Source organism: Dermacentor albipictus, chromosome 1 (assembly GCF_038994185.2).
Source record: "Dermacentor albipictus isolate Rhodes 1998 colony chromosome 1, USDA_Dalb.pri_finalv2, whole genome shotgun sequence".
Classification (NCBI taxonomy): Eukaryota; Metazoa; Arthropoda; class Arachnida; order Ixodida; family Ixodidae; genus Dermacentor; species Dermacentor albipictus.
Genome location: NC_091821.1, coordinates 476075499 through 476097150, shown reverse-complemented (window position 1 = coordinate 476097150; position 21652 = coordinate 476075499). Strand labels below are relative to the sequence as shown.

Sequence of the window (21652 nt, the reverse complement as noted above, 5' to 3'; positions counted from 1 at the left end):
TGAACGAAGAGGGCAATCGCTGTCAAAACACTTGGGTGAGGAACAGCGCCAGCAGCAGCGAGCGTATTGACCTTCGTGCTGCCTCTAGCTTCAACGTGAACTGAGCGGCGAGAACACAGCGCACACGAAGCTATCAGCCCTCGGTGCTCCTAAGCTCTGTACCCATCGCAGAGCGCTTTCAAGGAAGGATCCGCGCTACCGCACTCAGCTACGCCATACGCAGCTGCCGCCGAAGTTGCCCCTCCCCCCCGGTGACTTGAGCGCGATAGAACGCGGCGCGCTTCCTCCTTTCCTTGCGCGCGCGACACTGAGCCACTACAGTCGGCTCACCATCACACGCATTCACTCTAACCCACAGCACATGGAGCGGGGCCACGATCTTATCGCACTTGGACGAAACGTCATTGCAATACCGACGACGACAACGAGAGAAGCACCTGGAGTGTCCATATGATTGCAAAAATATGCGCCCTCGGAGTGTCGATAGCTATGTGCGGTCCTATAGGGTGATCTCCCGCTTTGACGATCGTCGCTTCTGCACACGCACCCTTCGGAAGACCAAGGCACGTCTTCAGGGCTTGAGCCTGAATTCTCTGGAGTGCGCGCACGTGTTTATGGGAGCTGCCCTACACAGCGAGGCTTTATCTTGCAAAGCCCAGGAAGAAAGCATTGTAACGTTGCAGCATTCAGCGAACCCAAGTTCCCGATGACTTTCAGACGAGAAATTTGAGGGTGTTTGTGATTGTAGTTAACCTCCTCTTAAGGTATAAAATGTGCGGGTTACATGATACATTGCGGTTGATAATTACCCCCAAACACGGTGTTTCCATGCGTTGGCGATTCTTTTCCTCTTACATTTGCATTGGAAGGCCTCATTACACTGCTTGTGAATGCAACCTGCAGTCATGTCACGAAGACACTTAGATACAGATTTCATCTGCATAGATCGATACTTAGACTGGCTTGGACAAGCATTGCACAATGCCAATGAGCATTATGTTGAATAATATCGGGCTCAACACGGCGCCTTGCGGTGCTCCACGGTATGTTTAGTGGTGTTTCCCTCGGCCATCACAAAGCCTGTCGGTCCAATGACTGCGCATACATTGAAAAGTATGGCCACCGATGCCGACCTCAGCCAAAGTGTCTATAATGGTATGATGTGTTACATTGCCATAGACCCCTTTTATGTCACGGAACGATGCCGGGGTGTGTTGTTCTAGGCGTTTTTAATGTTGAACAAACGTGACCAAATTGATGACATTATCTATGAGTGACCGCTTACACTCAGTCAAAGCTTCTATAATGGTATGATGTGTTACATTACCATAGACACCTCTTATATCATGGAACGATGCCGGGGTGAGTTGTTTGAGGCGTTTTTATTGCTGGACAAACGTGACCAAACTGATGGCATTATCTACGGGTGACCGCTTACGCCGGAAGCCAGCCGTAGCATCTGAACCCACGTTGTAAAATTCCAGGTGCCATTCCCGATTCATCAACACCACCATTTTCATTATGTGTCCGATGGACCGGGCCAGAGCAATGGGACGGTACGATGACAGATCTAGCCGCGGTTAATCAGGTTGAGAATCGAAACCAAGCGGCTGCCATTTCCATCCACGTGGAACCAAACTGTTGCACCAGGACTCGTTGGACTGGTTCAGCAGCACATGTCGTGCTTTATGCCCTAGATTGCCGAGCATCGCATAAGTAACACCGTTAGGACAATGACTGAGATTCCTGTCATCTAGCTAGGCCACTGCCGGTGACTCAGTTCATAGGAGAGCACTCCCGCAAACGCTCTCTTCCAGTGGATCTCGAAGGCTTCAAGGACTCTTTTGTAAATCGGCATTGCGCTGTCTCCTTGATCACTACATATGTGAATTCTGCGGGCATGCTCAGTGGAGTCCATAAGACAACGACGCGGCAGTGAGGTTCCGATGTATGTGGTAAGCGCAAGCGACCTCGAGTCGACCTTATTCACGTAGACGTGTTCTTAGACCATGAATTTCCGCGTTATTTTCGGCACCATGAACAATATGAATGTAGAAAAATAGGGCTACGAGAAAATACAGTGCATTGCGTCAAGCCATTGGATTTCCATATATTGTCTGAACAGAATGGTCAACTCTGCTCAGTATAGGCGCATTTAGTATCCCCGCTCTCGCGCAGTCCCTTATGAAATTCCCCTTGTCGGTTGACGCGGTATTGCAACTACTGGCGTTCGCACTGCTTAAAAAATAAAATAACTCAGTGCCCTTCCACTCTGTGAAAAACAATGACCAACGAAGCTGTGTATGTGGGCCCCTTAATGGCGAACTGCACCTCCGCCGCGGGTCGGCCCGGCATTGTACTATCTCTGGGATCGGCCCACGCATGGAGAGTTGTTTGCTTACCACGTCAACAACGACGCGAAAATGCTCTTGGACGGTAGAGGTATACAGGTTCTCTGTAAAGCATAAATTTAATATAAACTTTTGTTTTTGAGTACTTCGGAATTCAGTGGGTGGCCTGGATTTGTATAGTGATTTTGACACAACTATCGTCATAGACGAGAAGAGACACCTGAAAGTTAACGTCGTCGGTAGGTAGCTGAAGCAATACCGCAGTAATGGATGGTTGTACCCTATATTCGTGAGTCTTTCTGACTTTCTTTATGCTAGCCATACATCTGTAAAAACGTTTAAGATTACCGAGTCACAATTTATATACTTAGTTAAAAGAAGCGGGAACTTTTCAGAGGTTCCAATTATATCTGTTGACAACTTGGGGCTCTTGTGCACTCAAAGAACGCTCGACAAGCGTCTGCGCATTCCACTCATAAGAACATGGTCACCGCTATCAGGAATCGAACCCGCAACCTCGTGTTCATTACCAGAATGCCACAGCCACTGCGCCATCTTGGAGAGAGCGCTTTTTTCACGGCAACTAATTTGGAAAGCTTTATGCGCACACGTCGGGTCTGTCGTTATCGCACTTCGTATTTAATTCGAGGAGCGGCATCCCTAGCCTGTGAACACATTCCAAGACACGTGAACGCTGCTGCACAACCGTCGACTTGAAGGTCGGCTGGCTCGTACGAGCCAAAGAGCATCTTAAGACTTGTACAAGACCAGACTTGCACGTGTTACAGAAAAAGAAAGGAGCCGATCACAATTACAATTGCAGCATTAAAAATGTCTCTGATTACAGTTACCAGTTACTGCCCCACGAATGTATTTGAGCAATTAATAATAAGTAATTGATCATTTATGTTATTTTCCTACATAAGTTTATCAACATTCACCAAACACAATACATAAAGAAAGCCGGCCTGGCTTTTTCAGCACGTCCTTTGCAGGTTTTTCCCAAGTTGTCTTCAGTAAATTACTTTGCGAAATTTTGTCCGTCCTTTTCGCTTGATTTCTGGTGAAGGCATCAGTCAGCGACTCTGAGAACTTGATCGATGCGCGTGCGGCAGTGAAGTCATCATCATCATCATCATCATCATCATCAGCCTGGTTACGCCCACTGCAGGGCAAAGGCCTCTCCCATACTTCTCCAACTACCCCGGTCATATACTAATTGTGTCCATGTCGTCCCTGCAAACTTATTAATCTCATCCGCCCACCTAACTTTCTGCCGCCCCCTGCTACGCTTCCATTCCCTTGGAATTCAGTCCGTAACCCTTAATCACCATCGGTTATCTTCCCTCCTCATTACATGTCCTGCCCATGCCCATTTCTTTTTCTTGATTTCAACTAAGATGTCATTAACTCGCGTTTGTTCCCTCACCCAATCTGCTCTTTTCTTATCCCTTAACGTTACACCTATCATTCTTTCCACAGCTCGTTGCGTCGTCCTCAATTTGAGTAGAACCCTTTTCGTAAGCCTCCAGGTTTCTGCCCCGTAGGTGAGCACTGGTAAGACACAGCTATTATACACTTTTCTCTGGAGGGATAATGGCAACATGCTGTTCATGATCTGAGAATGCCTCCCAAACGCACCCCAGTCCATTCTTATTCTTCTGATTATTTCCGTCTCATGATCCTGATCCGCAGTCACTACCTGCCCTAAGTAGATGTATTCCCTTACGACTTCCAGTGCTTCGCTGCCTATTGTAAATTGCTGTTCTCTTCCGAGACTGTTGAACATTACTTTAGTTTTCTGCAGATTAATTTTTAGACCCACTCTTCTGCTTTGCCTCTCCAGGTCATTGAGCATGCATTGCAGTTGGTCCCCTGAGTTACTAAGCAAGGCAATATCATCAGCGAATCGCAAGTTACTAAGGTATTCTCCATTAACTTTTATCCCCATTGCTTCCCAATCCAGGTCTCTGAATACCTCCTGTAAACACGCTGTGAATAGCATTGGAGAGATCGTATCTCCCTGCCTGACGCCTTTCTTTATTGGGATTTTGTTGCTTTCTTTATGGAGGACTACGGTGGCTATGGAGCCGCTATAGATATCTTTCAATATTTTTACACACGGCTCTTCTACACCCTGATTCCGTAATGCCTCCATGACTGCTGAGGTTTCGACAGAATCAAACGCTTTCTCGTAATCAATGAAAGCTATATATAAGGTTTGGTTATATTCCGCACATTTCTCTATCACCTGATTGATAGTGTGAATATGATCTATTGTTGAGTAGCCTTTACGGAATCCTGCCTGGTCCTTTGGGTGACAGAAGTATAAGGTGTTCCTGATTCTATTTGCGATTACCTTAGTAAATACTTTGTAGGCAACGGACAGTAAGCTGATCGGTCTATAATTTTTCAAGTCTTTGGCGTCCCCTTTCTTATGAATTAGGATTATGTTAGCGTTTTTCCAAGATTCCGGTACGCTCGACGTTATGAGGCATTGCGTATACAGGGTGGCCAGTTTCTCTTGAACAATCTGCCCACCATCCTTCAACAAACCTGCTGTTACCAGATCCTCCCCAGCTGCCTTCCACCTTTGCATATCTCCCAAGGCTTTCTTTACTTCTTCCGGCGTTACCTGTGGGATTTCGAATTCCTCTAGACTATTTTCTCTTCCATTATTGTCGTGGCTGCCACTGGTACTGTATAAATCCCTATAGAACTCCTCAGTTACTTGAACTATCTCATTCATATTAGTAATGATATCGCCGGCTTTGTCTCTTAACGCATACATCTGATTCTTGCCAATTCCTAGTTTCTTCTTCACAGTTTTTAGGCTTCCTCCTTTCCTGAGGGCATGTTCAATTCTATCCATATTATACTTCCTTATGTCAGCTGTCTTACGCTTGTTGATGAACTTCGAAATTTCGGCCAGTTCTATTCTAGCTGTAGGGTTAGAGGCTTTCATACATTGGCGTTTCTTGATCAGATCTTTCGTCTCCTGCGATAGTTTACTGGTATCCTGCCTAACGGAGTTACCACCGACTTCCATTGCACACTCCTTAATAATGCCCACAAGATTGTCGTTCATTGCTTCAACACTAAGGTCCTCTTCCTGAGTTAAAGCTGAATACCTGTTCTGTAGCTTGATCTGGAATTCCTCTATTTTCCCTCTCACCGCTAACTCATTGATCGGCTTCTTATGTGCCAGTTTCTTCCGTTCCCTTCTCATGTCTAGGCTAATTCGAGTTCTTACCATCCTGTGGTCACTGCAGCGCACCTTGCCAAGCACGTCCGCATCTTGTATGATGCCAGGGTTAGCGCAGAGTATGAGGTCTATTTCATTTCTAGTCTCGCCGTTCGGGCTCCTCCACGTCCACTTCCGGCTATCCCGCTTCCGGAAGAAGGTATTCATTATCCTCATGTTATTCTGTTCCGCAAACTCTACTAATAACTCCCCCCTGATATTCCTAGTACCTATGCCATATTCCCCCACTGCATTGTCTCCAGCCTGCTTCTTGCCTACCTTGGCATTGAAGTCGCCCATTAGTATAGTGTGTTTAGTTTTCACTCCACCCATCACCGATTCCACGTCTTCACAGAAGCTTTCGACTTTCTGGTCATCATGACTGGATGTAGGGGCGCAGACCTGTACAATCTTCATTTTGTACCTCTTATTAGGTTCACACCAAGACCTGCCACCCTCTCGTTAATGCTATAGAGTTCCTGTATGTTACCAGCTATACATGGGCGTAGCCAGGGGGGGGGGTCATATGGGGCTTCAGTCCCCCCCCCCCGAAATTTTTTCGTGCTGTCCATGCACCGCCGACCATAGTGACCTCCGGCGCCGGAAATCACTCTGGATTTTGTCTAGAATGTCTTTTTGACGCTCGAAAAGACATTTAACCGCGAAGATTGCCAACTCGGGCTGGATTTCGTGGCAACGCCCATACACCGGAAGTCACATAACGCCAAGCAGTCTCATCCGAGCACAAAGTTTCGAGGGCGCTTTGATGGTGAGCGGGCTCGCCGCGGCATCTCACTGAGGCCACGGAATCTGTGGAGCGCATGGATATCAATTGCGAAACTTTATGGGTATAAATCTCATAAGCTCTTGATGTGAAAGGTGCATTGACATTTCGAAAGTTGTGCTTTAGATTTTCAATTGCGGAACTTTGTGGGTTTAATGTTGTTATAAACATTTGACGCCAAATGTCTATTGACAGCAGTTTACAGCGGTTTACAATAGGCAGCGAGGCACTGGAAGTCGTAAGGGAATACATCTACTTACGGCAGGTAGTGACTGCGGATTCGGATCATGAGACAGAAATAATCAGAAGAATAAGAATGGGCTGGGGTGCGTTTGGCAGGCATTCTCAGATCATGAACAGCAGGTTGCCATTATCCCTCAAGAGAAAAGTGTATAATAGCTGTGTCTTACCAGTACTCACTTACGGGGCAGGAACCTGGAGGCTTACGAAAAGGGTTCTACTCAAATTGAGGACGACGCAACGAGCTATGGAAAGAAGAATGATAGGTGTAACGTTAAGGGATAAGAAAAGAGCAGATTGGGTGAGGGAACAAACGCGAGTTAATGACATCTTAGTTGAAATCAAGAAAAAGAAATGGGCATGGGCAGGACATGTAATGAGGAGGGAAGATAACCGATGGTGATTAAGGGTTACGGACTGGATTCCCAGGGAAGGGAAGCGTAGCAGGGGACGGCAGAAAGTTAGGTGGGCGGATGAGATTAAGAAATTTGCAGGGACGGCATGGCCACAATTAGTACATGACCGGGGTTGTTGGAGAAATATGGGAGAGGCCTTTGCCCTGCAGTGGGCGTAACCAGGCTGATGATGATGATGATGATGTCTATTGACTTTTCTAAAGTCTTACATCGGAACATACAACGAGACAAGCCAAATCAACACACTAGCAGACGAGTTGACAAACAGGCAGCGAGGTCCAATGAGACAAAGCGTTGGGGTGGTTCATTTGTGCCGTGATGTCACATAAAAAAATATAAACATTTTTTTTTACCTACGCCAGAACATCCATGTCAAGACACTAAAGCCAGCCAAAGTAAATACGTTCTTATTTATTTTTTCTACTTTGACTTTTATTCGCGAGGACACATTGAGCCTCTTCGATTTTTTTTTTTTTGTTCTCGCTACCCCAACCGCGGGCTGCCAGAGCCCACCAGAGCGCATACGTTTTTCTCGTATGGCCCCGACCACCGTGCGGTACACTTTGGTGCGCGTTCGGTTTGCTCTGGCAGAGTGGATTTTCACCGGACAGAGTTTTGGACGTTTTCTGGCTAGCAGACGAGAAAAAAAACAATGATCGCTCGCCGCCATCACTGTGGGGACTCGAAGGATTGCACCGCATTCCTTGAGCGGAACCTTTCCGGAAAGTCTTCTTTCGCCGCTGTAGGATACTGAGCAGTATGCGTATGGTTGTCAGTGGACCAAGCGTCTCATGTTTTCTTCGGTATTCCTTCCGTAGCCCCATTAGGTGCCCGAAGTAGGCATTAGATTCTGGCCAAGATACTTTCCTACGCGTTTCTTTTTCCTTTCGGTGCCTCCGCCTCACAGAAAAAAAATACATTGTTGCGGCGCAGCGAATTGTCGCATGGTGAAAGTTCGATTTTGATACTTCTTTTGCGGAAAGTAATGGGCGACGGGACGCTTCAGTTGCCGGATACGTTTACCATATTATTGCGAAAGCAATTATATGGACACTCCAGGCGCATTCCTGCCGTCGCCGTCACCCTCATGTTTTGTATAAAGTCCAAGGGTGATGCTGTATGTGCGAGTGAAAGCGTAGGGGTCGGGGTGGAATGGGTGAGCCGACGATGGTGGCTCAGTCTTGTGTGCGCAAAGGAGAAAAGCGGGGAGCAAACGCGCCGCCTTCCGTCGCGCCCAATACATCGGGGGGATTGGATGGATTGGAGGCGGAATCTAGGATTCTGTGAATCTATGATTGTGCAACATGTTAATTTGCCTTGTTTGACGCATTATATACAGTTACTTCTTTATTACAGTATTATGTACGCATTATACAGTTATTACAGTTATACAGTTATTAGACGCATTATATACAGTTAACTTATACAGTTACATACATAGACTCATTGGAGACCTATACGTATACTTAAATATCTTGTTGCGAGGTTTTGTGTATACATGCAGTGAACTTTGTTTCCAGTGACACTTTTTTGTCCTTTATCAAGCAGTATTTTCGCATTTGCATATCCCATTGTATCTTTGCATTTCTAATGTACGAGGGCGAGTCAAATGAAAGTGAGCCTACCCTAACCGCGCAATAATGGTTCGGTTCATTATCTGCGAGGCATGCGCGTAGGAGAACGGCACGTCTCATTTACAAAAGTGACACGCAGGTGTGAAGATAAATGTTCTTTAATCCTCTCATACACTGGGTTGAATATGGTTGCGTCACATAATGGACACTTCAAAAGTTGAACAACTCGGTGTCGCGAAGTTTTTGACAGCTGAAGGTGTTTCCAAAACAGAAATTAATCACCATATGACCGCCGTGTACGTTGAACACTGCATTTCATTGACCACTGTGAATCGTTGGAGCAAACGGTTCAAAGGACGTTGCAAAGACATTCTAAGACCGGGCCAAAACCATCGTGCAATCACCCCCCACACAATTTCAAAGGTTCATGAGCTGCTGAAACAAGAACGGAGGATAAGCATCGATGAACAGGCAGACCGTCTGAACATCAGTCACGGTTCGGTTCACGCCATAATTCATGAGCTTCTCGGCTATCGGCTCTTTGGTGCGCAATGGATCCCCAAGATTTTTATCCATCGCGAAAAGACGAAGAAGTTTCGCGCTGCCTTGACTCATCTGATCGGGTATCACAATGAGCATGGCGACTTCTTGTTTGCAACTATGATCGGGGACGAACCTTGGTGCCACTACTACGAGCCTGAAACACGACGGCAAAGCTTACAGCGGAAACATTCGAATTTACCACGCCCAAAGAACGTAAAGGCCATCACTTGCGCTGGAAAGGTGTTGTTGACTTTTTTTTTTGATCGACAGGGTCCATTACTGATAGAATGTGCTAAATCTTGAGAGGCTATCAATTGTTTCCGATACTGTGAAACGCCAGAACGGCAGCGTGTCGCAATCAAGAACGAACAACGTGGAAAATTGACGAATGGGGTCATCTTGCTCCACGACAATGCCTGTCCCCACGTCGCTTATGTGGTTAATACAAAACTGGCAAAGTTCAAGTGGCAAACGCTGCAACATCCGCCATACAGCTCAGACCTGTCACCTTGCGACTTCTACATTTTGGGGCAACCGAAAAAACAGCTCAAGGGAACCAGATACAGACTTTTTGAAGCAGCAACCCAAGGAGTTTTATAAGACGGGAATCGCGCAACTCGTTAGTCAATAGGACAAATGTCTAAATTCTCATGAAGACTACTTTTAAATAAAGTACCCCGTTGTTGGCTCATTCATTTGACTTGCCCTCATATATCTTGCAGAACTCCTGCTTTTTATACGTGCTCTCTGTGGCGACTATAACTTCGGTGCAATTACTCACGATACACGACGAGGGACAGCTACTCCTGCGTAACACAATGGAACAAACGACAGCGTCATTGAGATTTTTCACTGGCCATTGCATATATACAAGAATGTAAACACGGTTCTTATATGACAAAGTTTCATTACCGTATTTGTCCTCAACTTGTTCAGTTCATTGCCTTTTAATTTTTCATATCAGCGGCATGCACTGTTTTCCTGGTTTCGAACTGATATAGTTCAAAAGTTCGTGTGATTTTTTCTTTACTTAATAAATAGACAAAAAACATGGAAGCATTGACGTCAGTTATGTTGGGCACAATTTTTGGCACATACGAGTATAATATTTTATGAAAAAAATACATACTTTACTTGTATTTACAGAGCGTAGCTTTCAATAATTCGTTTGCAGCATCTTTGGCAATGACAATGCAGTTATTATTCATGTATTTGATCCCTCGATAAATTGTTTAAGAGGAAGCTTTAGCTCGGGCCCAATCCGACGCGGCCTATTCAAATACTTGTAAAACGCAGAAACGCTTTTCTGAGATAATCCTGCTAATCGCTTTTATTGAAATTGGTTGCATTTGAGAGAGAAAGTTAAATCCTAGTGTCTGTTGGAAACAGAACTTCGATTTAGGGCCTGAATTTTGTTTAAAATATTTTGGAAAATTCGAAAGTTTGAAAAAATACAAGCACGGCGTTTACAAACTAATAGCTATGCATGAAGAACAGATATTGTGATTCTGTAAACGGCATTTATTATAACAGTCAAAGCGGACAAGTTTGCTGTGTCAATTTGTATCTTACGTTAATTGGTTACGTTGTGTACAAGGGTTCTGCAAAAGCCGTATTTCCACAATACTAATTTTTTTTGAGATTCATGTGTAACATATTTATTTTGTCCGCTGTAGATGTAATAGTAGATGCAATTCACAGAATTGTGATATCATTTTTCATTGTTGAGTCACGGAGTTTTAAACTTGATAGTTTCGTTTGCCGAAAATTTTCAATTTTGGCCAATTTTAAATAAATAATTGACCTCCTAAATGAAAAATTCGAAGCCAGTAGTCACTAGAATTAAACTTTTTCTCCTGAATGCCACAAACCTCCTCAAATTTGCTGAAGTGGTTGCAGGCAAAAACGTGCAGCTACATACATACATATATATATATATAGTAGGCCAGTGGCGTAGCCCCCCCCCCCCCCCCGAACAAAATTTCAGGCTACGCCACTGCAGCTATAGTCTTATTAATCAGGAATCCGACGCCTAGTTTTCTCTGCTAAGCCCCAGTAGCACAGGACGTGCCCGCTTTTTAGTACTGTATATGCTTCTTTTGGGCTCCTAACTTCACTGAGCCCTATTATATCCCATTTACTGCCCTCTAATTCCCCCAATAGCACTGCTAGACTCGCCTCACTAGATAACGTTCTAGCGTTAAGCGTTGCCAGGTTCATATTCCAATGGCGGCCTGTACGGAGCCAGTGATTCTTAGCACCCTCTGCTGCGCCGCCGTGGTCAGTTGCTGTACAGCTGCTGGGGACTGAGGGCCGGGGTTTGATTGTGTTGTTCATATAGGAGATTGTGGCCAAGTACTGCACCAGGCGGGCCAATCCTGCTCTGGTGATGGAGTGCGTTACCGGTTCTGGTCACCGGGATCAGGTCGCACTCCAGGCCTGTTTACGCAATTTTGTCAACACGCGGATTTTTTTTAGACCAGTGGAAAATTGCCGGCACCGGGATTCGAACCGTGGACCTCTTGCACGCGAGGCGGGTGTTCTACCTCTACGCCACCGCTGCACGCTGGCAGTGAAGTATGGTATTGTAATACACGAACGCGTTCCTCACGAGATTGTGTTGACTCAATGGAGCGTTGCTCGCTTCTGCGTTCTAATCAGCGTTCATCGTAAGTGGTTGGGGCTCGGAGAAGGCGCAGCGAAAAGTTGAAAAAATAATATCTAGTTGATTTCCTGGCATCGACGACCGAAGCGGTCATCGCTATCGAGCCATAGCACCACCCGTTCAGTTCGTAGGCCACCGCCGATCTCCTGCCAGCACCCTTCAGTGGTTAGCCATTTAGATGTACACCCAGGAATTTTGAGCCACACCAGGATAAGTTCATGTTCCTCGAAAACGAAAATAGTTGGTTACATGTAATTTGTTACCGAAAACATTGCGCAGTACCCATCCAAGGATTACTGTCGATGATAATGTCTTTATCATTCAATCAGAATAGCGACACAACGTATTGGCATCTTCGAAACGAGTTACATAGAGGCGTGCGCTGCGGCGGAATTCTTTTCGCGCTTCCCTAAGAACACTCGGAGCCATCTAGCGCCACCGCCGCGAATCCTGCGCCTGGCTTCCGAAATGCAAGGCGCATCAGTCCATGTGAACGCCGAGAAAGGCGTCATGCGGGAGCTGGGCTCGTGTCGCACTTGTTTCTCGACACGCTGCGCTATCTAGTGTCACTGCCGAGAAGTACGCGCTTGGCCTCCGAGACGAGAAGCTTGGCGCGCCGGTACCTGCTAACGCTGAGAATTATTTCCTCGCTTGCCCCACACGCAGTGGCGCACACTAGGTGACCCAAGTTGGCGAGAGGTTCATTGAAGAGCGACACATACCCGGCGCATTCATGTCGGAGCTAGCTAAAACGTTGGCGTGAAAGACGTTCACTAAAAAGTGCATTTGTGGCGCAGCCTGCCAAGTTGCTGTCCTTGAGCTACCCTTGTGACGTGGGTTCGATTACGCTCAGTATAGCAGAAACTGAAAGGTTCTTTTGCGTCATTGTAGTGTGACCCATTCCCATTGGCACATACCTTGAACAGTGCACGTGTGCAGGGAATAGCGCAGTTGTCTTTCATCCCACAGAGGAAGGTAGGAGCATTTGGGAAGTAAACCCAAACGGGGTGTTTTCAGAAATCGTTTTTCAGAGAAAGCTCATTCGTTCAGAGTTAACAGACATCGAAGTTTCGCAGTCCTAGCGCCAGTTATTTCCGCGTCTGCTAACCGTTTACTTCTACCTTCTGACGTGGCTGGCCATCAAGGTCAAGCTCTTCATTCCTGTGTCGTATACAAGGGACGTTGGAAAAATGCACGGTGAACGAACGATGAAATGCTTGTATTATTAAGAGATGACGGAGGCATGTCAGTTTGTCGGGATAAAAGGTAGCGTGTTTAAAAAGATGGATCAATTCAAACACTTCCACTGCACTCAGTAATTCTGCATTTTTAGGATGACCCTCCGTGGTGAGCTCAGATTTACTTAGGCTTTGCTACTGTGAAATAATATCTATCGAACAATATCTAGCTGCAGGTTTACACTGCTACAAATGTGAAAGATGTGCACATATTGCAAAGGACTGCCGTTCTGCACGGTGGTGCAAAATCTGCTTTCAAGATCATCACTACACGCACTGTAAACAATCGAAGTGCCCCAACTGTAACGACAGTCACGATAGTTTTAAGGATGTCCCCAAAACAGAGATCCCACAAAAATTCACAGGCAGGAGCTCATACTCGGCAGGCCTCCTCGTCATAAGGATGAACCCCTTTCACTTGCAGGTAACAGGAATGGGGGCTATCCCAGCCCTGGAACCTCCTCAGGGTAACGCCTTAGTCTTGTGAGGTTGTGGGGGATGGAATCGCACATTGTGAAATAAAATCACCTGTGTCATTTTGCAGGGAATAATTTTTGTTCCCAACGTAGGCGAACATTGGAAGGTGTGTCATTGGGAAGCCTACGTATTTTCTGAAAGAATAATGTGTTGTGCTTACTAGCTATATCTTTTTAATGGTTCTCGTACTTGAATTACATAATTTCCTTCTCCTGTCACCGAGGCTTCTTCTGAACAAGATAACTTCGCATTATTTTACTACATTGTCTCAACAATGCTTATTTATGTCGCCTGTACATCGTATCTATTAGCCACCATATAAGTGATAACTAATCATTTGAAACACATTGTTATACTTTTATCTCGTTTTGCGCACAGCTGCATTTTGCATTTCTACTTTATCCTGTGAATTGTAATATCTCGAAGCATATTGCTTCTCATCCCATTCCGGAGTTCTAATGGGGATAATAATTTGCTGTGCATATCTACCGACTTACGCTAAATGATCGAAGAGTAAAACTGTAAGTCTATACAGGTGTATGTACCAAATATAGAGCGCCTGTTCGGAATTTTTGGCGGTGAGATTGTAAACCATACACAATTGTCAATAAAGTTGAGAGTGTTTGATGATTGAAATTAATGTCTAAGGTCGGTGCAATATTTTCTCCTGTTTCTCCTCAGCTCGGCAAGTGGCTTCAAAGCATCAACGAACTACATGTCAGTATCGAAAGGCGGTAAACTGTCTGACAGATTTCATGATAATCTACACGAGCAAAGTTGCAACCATTGCCAAAAAGAAGCAAGAGTTGCAGCAGAAAATCATTGACGAGATATGTCAGTAAGTATGCCAGTTTTATTTTGTTTTTATTTTTTAAATTAACATCCCCGTCTGGGTAGTTCAACTTTCGTGATAGAGCAGACAAACCTTTCATCATTCTGACATGTAGCATACTGCCACATTTATGCTGCCGCGTGTATGCACCAGGCTATGAAGTTGACGAAGTAGCGGGAGGGTAGATGCATAGAGTTTCCTACAGGTAATAGAGAAAACTCTGGTGCTGTGATCGCTCAGCCTCCATGGAACGATGGGAAGTACATGCATTTTCCTGATAGTTGTGCTTGTGGCTTCACACGTTCTTGTAGCTTCGTCTATTACGCTTTATCTGGACCTAAATTGGCCTAAATTTCAAAGCAATTTATGCATTTTTAATGCAGAATTAAGGTAGTAACATTCATCAAGCATGCATAGTCGCGGCATAATGTAGTGGCGCCGCTTGTACATGCATCCGTGGTAATGGTTTCAATGTCGGGATTCTGTGCTACAGGTCCTGTGTTCTAATCCTGCCATGGTACAAGTTTATTGATGTTTACTTATATATTCATAACGCACTACTTTCTTAAAAATGACCCCTTTGCAAAGTCACGAAGCCATTTAAAACCAAAAGTACGACCTTTACGCCCATCCATGCACTACCCCTCATTCCCATGCCCTGTGCCCATTCCCATTCCCTTTCCGGTGAACTGCCGTGCTTGCAGCTCTGGTGGACACCAGCGCCACAGTTCCCTCGAGTAATTATATGAAACTCTACGGGTAGATGAACAGAGACGGCGTCACTTTTGTTCTTGCATAAAAATGGTGTCTAGTCATACTGCATGGTGGCTTTCCCATCTCTCCTACTAATTCGCGACAATGTTAGTCTTCTAGAAGTATCGTGATGCATTTCGACAGACAACTCAAGGTCGGAGCACGTCAGTAAAGAAGGCACAGCGCTTTTTCAAATCACCCTATATAGATGGAGTGATGTACGCCACAGAACCTGTCCCTTTTCTGTCTGCCGCGATCAATGCGTCGATTTTTCCACAGTGTGCGCGCTAAAATACGAATACTTCGCTGACTGACTGACTCAATAATTGCTTTAGTTTAACGACCGAAAGCTACACGAGAGCTGTGCGCACGCTTTATAGAGCAAGCGGAGAGGGAGGAGGTATGGTCCGCACTAATTTGTGTTGTCGCAGCCTTATAATTATTAAACAAAGCAATTTCGCGTGCAGAACTTATGTGTTGCTATTGCCGTACTGAACGTGAGAGTGAAGAGATTTGCCGCTTTAACGGGACAACCGCATCGATTTTGTAAGCAATACATAGTGTGACAGCGCTATCACTTTCTCAGCTCAGCGGCAACTTGGGACTCGGGAAACGGATGCGCGCCCTGCCCTCTCAAGCCTATCGTGCTGGCGGTAGCGGCTGTCCGTACAGACGTAACGAGAGAAAACCTCTGACCTCTGACTTATGGGCACTTGAAGGTGGCATGTACGCCTGCGTCTATATCACTACCACATTGCTGCTAGAAGCCGCGACGGGATTTGGACGCGGGATGTGATTCTGCTTCTGGGGCAGGTTTTATAAGAAATTGGACAAGCAGTTGACCATATGGCGTACAGTCAAACGCCTTCATAACGAAGTGCTCGGGACCTCCAAAATATGTCGTTGTACAGGTCCCTACGTCGTTAAGCCCGCGCACCGTACCATTCACGATATAGCAGGCTAAATAACTTCAGCGAAAGAAACCCCTTGTTTAGTGTCCATTCAAGTGTGACTTAGTGAAGAAGTCGCTAATTTCTTGTGTGCACATTGCTTGAAGGAATGTGCGAGTGCAGCCAACTACGCTGCATCGAGGTTCAGCCCCGAAACGCAGGAGCTACGCAAAGCAAAGCGGCCGATCGCCCTGTGCTGTGGTTCCCTCCTTTGCCATCGATATTCTTGGTTCGTGTACAGAATCTTCATCCTTCGTTGGCAGTTGTGTCGTTTCTGTCCCCGGTGGTGTTGAAGACGGTGGCGGTCGCTAGTCACGATTACATCAGGTCGTCATCAACTGCGATGCATTCATAAAGCGGCACTCACACCTGTTAATGTGTTACAACAAGCAGCGCACGAGTTCAGAGATTCCTGGAGAAGTGCAGCAGGACTACTTCTGACGTCGGTGCACTCGACAAGAGCGTCGCTAGCGCTGCCGACAGTGCAGCGCGGGCGCAACTCGGTGACGTCTGCGGAGAGCACTGGTGGCACATGTAAGTGGCGTTCGCTGTAAAGCAACAAATCAACCGTTGGGGACGCCCAAATACCTTCGTTCTACAGGCAAATTTGTTGTAGTGTTCTTCGTTGCAGAGGCATTGACAATACATATGACAGGTGGAGGCCGTCAGGTGTAACAGATGCTCTCTATTCACGGTCCCTGTCGTCGATGACGATGTGCCGGTAGGTTGCGCCGTGAAGGCAACCCAGAGCGTCATCAATGAATGGAAGAGGATGGACATGTTTCTTGGTGATCTTATTGAGCTGCCGATAATCTGTGTAGAATCACACCAACTATAGTCGTTATTTTTAACTAAGGCAACAGGCGAAGGCGTCGGACTCGCGGCCGGCTGAATAATGCCTTTTGAAAGCATCTTGTCAACCTCTTGTTGAATCACTTGGCGCTCGGATGGTGACATGTGATAAAGCCGCCCGTAAATTGGAGGCGCATCGCCAGTATGCATCGGATGCTTGAAAAAGGGGTTTGACCTAAGAGACGGTTGTCAAAGTCGAGAATGTCGGAATATGTGACGAGAAAATGGCGGAGATCGTCCACTTGTGAATGCAGAAGGTCCGGGGCAATCAATTTTGTGATATCGTTCTGTACCGACGGAGAAGTGGGTGCGTCGACGGAAGGAATTGCTGAAGGAGGATCAGGCAACAGTGATGAAATATGGCACTCATTTAATGGCGACAAAGTCGCCAAAGCTATGCCTTCGGATAGAACTTGAGGACATAGTCCGAAGTTCAAGAGAGGCAGACAAGTCCGGTTGGTCGCAACAGTCAGAACGGTTGGGGGAATGGAAACGCTGTGCAGCAAAAGGACACTGGGAGACGGAGTGACCACATAGTCACCATTCGGTACACTGGCGCAGGGTACAGCGACAATATAGGTCAGTGCTTGGGGCGGCAAACGAACTCGGCACAAGAGTCTGACTCTGGACTGTGTCGTGAACGTCTGGTGAAGCGGGGAAGTCAAGTTCAACGGCACCGGCCGAGCAGTCGATTACAGTGTAGTGGTAAGAAAAGAAATCAAGTCCGAGGATTACGTTATGAGGGCAGCGGAGAAGGACATGACGCAAAACGGAAGTGTGGCGGCCAGCGACACTCACACGTCCGGTACACATTCCGAGCACGCTCTCAGTTCCGCCGTCAGTGACGTGCACAACACGGGACTCGGGGGGTGTTAGCACTTTGTTGGACCGTTCACAGGGACCAGAGCTTATGATACAAATATGTTCCCCGGTATTCATAGGGGCAGTAACAAGTAGGCCATCCACTTCTACGGCAAGTAGGTTATCCTCCGTCGGCAAGGTTAAAAGAGGGTTTGCAGTTTGGGGGTCCAGTAAAGCGTCCTCCCCGGGAGCTGCATTGTTTAGTTTTTCTGCTAAGAGCGTCCAGAGGGGTGCGGCGATGAATAGCGGTGGGGCAGAGGTGACTGGGAACGATGATCTTCCAGGGAAAGTGAACAGGTGGAGCTGCGGGTTGGTGCAGGAGCGTCTCGGAACAGTGAGCCGCTAGGAGCGGAAAACTGCAGGGGCTGATTGTCGTCGCGGCGAATGTTGAAAAAAGATACGAGCGGTGGGAGGAAGGTGGGCGATATCAGTAGTGACGAGAAATGTGTCAAATGCAGTGGCAATTAAAATAGATGCGCTTGTCATCCTGGGTTCTCCACTGGGCCGGATCGTGATAGCGACGAAAGGTTGCTGTGTTTGTGTAGGCGGGAGAACAAAACTGGCCCGAGGGTGAGGAAGGAAGCCAACGGGCTGGAGTGCTATCTTAGCTAACTCTTCCCTAACGACGGCTTGTATTAAAGAGTCTGTCGGTCAGGAATCATCGAAAGGGCGTGCGAATTAGAAAGGTTGAGACGCCGCCTCAATTTCACGACGTACGATACGGGCAAGGCTGTCGGTGGTGAGTCGCTGATGGGTGGCTGAAGGTTCGCGAAGGACGATGTAGCGGCGGTGTTTGGAAGATACATGAGCTTTTGGGCGACGCGGCAACTCTTCTGTTCTTCAAAGGTTTACATTTCATTATAATGTCTTCAGCGGTCGAGCAGTCCTTAAAGACCAGGAAGTTGAAAGCATAATCAGCAATGCATTTCAGGACGTGTCTTAGTTTGTCCGGCTCGGTCATGTTGGTATCAACTCGGCGGGAGAGGGTGATAACGACAAGGATGTATGACACGTAAGACTCCATGGCACATTGAGCACGACAGGAGAGATCTTTAGAAGCCAAGCGCTGGCGGCCAATTGGTTTACCAAATCGGTCACAAAGGTTATGCTTGCGTGGATCCCAAGTAGTCAGCTCTGTTTCGTAAGTGTCAAACCAGACGCGAGCTGCCCCGCTGATGTAGAAAGAGACATTACCGAACGTTACTGTCAGGTGCCACCGATTGTTCGTTGCAACGCGCTCATAAGGACGTTGACGCTGTCGGTGCCGCAAAGAAAGCCAGAGTCGCAGGATTGGATCAAAATCACTGGCTGGGGTGCCGGTGTTGCAGTTGACGCAGTATCTCCACCTGTTGATGTGGTGGAACTTGCCAGGACACCTCCGCTGCGAAGTTCCGTCTTGCGTAGTACCCCGCATCTCCACCCAAATTCCACGGGAAAGATATATGGTATGCTATGGTAAGGTAAAACTTTATTCTGGTCCTCCGGAAAGCGCGTCAGCACCCAGCGGGCCACTCCCACGTCGGTACAGAAAGACTGAGCCTCTCTGCTGCGTCGCGGACCCGATGGAGAACTCATAGCTGTGCTCAAGATCGAGGCTGCTTAGGGTTGCGTCCCATTTGGACGACGTGATGCCGTCGCCGTCGCATAACGCGGGGCACCGCCAAAGCATGTCTTCTAAGTTGGCAACGTCTGAGCATAGCTCGCAAATAATGGTCGATAGTATCGCTGGATAGATTCTGTGCAACAGTGCGGAGTTGGGGTATGCCCCGACCTGCAGTAAGCTGATTGTTAAAACATGTGGTCTGCCTAGTTTTCTACGTGGCGGAGGATGTCGTCTCCGTCCCATCTAAAAATGTTTGGTAAGTTCGTCATATGAGGAAAGAGGCTTCCGATTGTCCATAACCTCAGCGCCGCGCCAGCCGGTAGCTACGGTGTCGACGACTCCTCGCGCAGCTCTGTGGGCCGACTCGTTGAGGCTGGCTGGGACGCCCGCGATCTGCTTCACGTGATATAAATGAAAATATATTTACAAACTCTCTGCTGCGAGCTGCAGCTATGTGAAGATGCCGGAAAGGCAGTCTTTACAATCGTCGTTTTACCCCCCCCCCCCCCCCCCCCGTGGCCAATGTCGTCTTTGGCACGTTGCTCGCAGTCTCGTGACAATATGAATTCAGCCGGCACATAATCAATGCTTCAACGGCTCATATCGCTTTCGACTCGTTCGTTGTAAAAGCGGTCGACTGTATATGGTAAGCATGTGTACGCCAAAAGTTATCACCGAGAGCGCTCAGCTGATTCTTACCAGAGACGCGATTTTCGAATAGGTCTCAGGAATACTGCCGACACCCTGCAGAATGAAACCTGAACTATGCCAAGGTCCCCCCCCCCCCAGTTAGTGGCGCTAAGCCTGACCACTTCAGGCCAAGCGGGTAGCCCCTTATGACTCATTTGCTATCATCACTGGAAGTGAATAGTGTTGTTGACTTTAGATACACCTCACTTCAGCTGCAACATTTACGCGTAATTTCTGATCTTTTTCTGAGATTCGTTCTTGACACTGCGAAATGACGTTCTGGCTTATGGTAAAACGCCGGTGGCTCGCCATATAAGTGAGGTTGCGTGCACTCTCTTTTAGCACATGTCAGCTCGCACCCTCAAATATTCGAAAAACAATTGAAAAACAAGTGAAATACTTGACGTACAAAAGCCCATGAACGCGTCAAAACGCTTAATTCTTAATTTTAAGAGGTGCAGTGGCGAAACATAAAAACACATTTCCCTCGTAATGCGCACCTTTTTCAAGAAGAAGAGAATGCACACGAACACAGGGGCCAGTGGCGCTAGAGAGAGGGTTGACCATACAACCCTCTCTCTAGAGAGGGTTCTATGGTCAACAACTACGGCATCGATTTCTACAGCGTTGGTGCGCACTTTCGCTGAAAGAAAAAAAATATTCAACGCACACATTGGAATCTAGGAGAAGCGAAGCTTTAGTGAAGCAGTTAATTGGATGTTTTGCAGCTAGCGTCGATGCGCACAATGAGAGGGTTGTATGGGAATTCCTGCCCTGCGCACAGCCTTGTCCAACTCTTTCACAAGAATATGCAAATTCGTGCAATAAAAGCCTTAATGTGTTCCTCCTTTCACTTTTCTCCGCTCTGCGACACCATCTTCACACTCCGTCGCATTGTCCGCGTCTCTAATCCAATGGGTGGTTTGCGTATGGGGTTAGAAGGTTAACGAACAACGAAGGGCGAATGACCACGAAAATCCCAGAAGAGCCACGGAAAGCTCGCTTAACCCTGGAATGACCAAACACGGTTTCACATAAGAGAAAATTTAGAAATATTGTGCGCCTTTATTTCTCGCAATGGAGAGTACATTTGCATAAAAGAAATGTTGTTTGAGCAGGAGCCTAAGTATAGAAAAAAGAATTAGTAATGGTTTCTTGAACATTTCACGACCAGAAACTTCGATGCAGGATATTGACACGTGTACCTGTTTCTCCTTTTCCTGGGAACTGCATTTTACCCGGAGCCGCCGTGGTAGCTTAGTGGTTATGGTGTCGGGGTGCTGTGCATGAAGTAGTCGGATCGAATCCCGGCCATGGCGGCGGCATTTAGATGGGGGCGAAATGTGAAGACACCCATGTATTTAATTTAAGTGCATGTTTGAGAACCCCAGGTGGTCGAAATTATTCCGGATACCCCCACCACGGCTTGCCTCCATAATTATGGAGGCACGCCGTAAACTCTGTAATTTAATTTTTTAAAGCTCAACTACAAACAACTTAAAGTTGTCGCTCAGCGCAAGGCACCGTGCATGATTTGGAACTTATTCGAATGTTATCGCTGATTGTAACTGTCATGCGT

At 46.8% G+C, this 21652-nt stretch overlaps 1 protein-coding gene across 3 annotated transcripts in view; it reads left to right on the top strand.

Annotated features, from left to right (window-relative positions):
- LOC139054844 (uncharacterized) overlaps positions 1-21652 on the top strand; it is a 94615-nt gene that overhangs the window by 48726 nt on the left and 24237 nt on the right. For all 3 annotated transcript variants that reach the window (XM_070532500.1, XM_070532501.1, XM_070532502.1), the window contains exon 6: positions 14214-14370. In XM_070532500.1, the coding sequence (XP_070388601.1) occupies positions 14214-14370 (157 nt within the window). The remainder of the gene's footprint in view (positions 1-14213; positions 14371-21652) is intronic.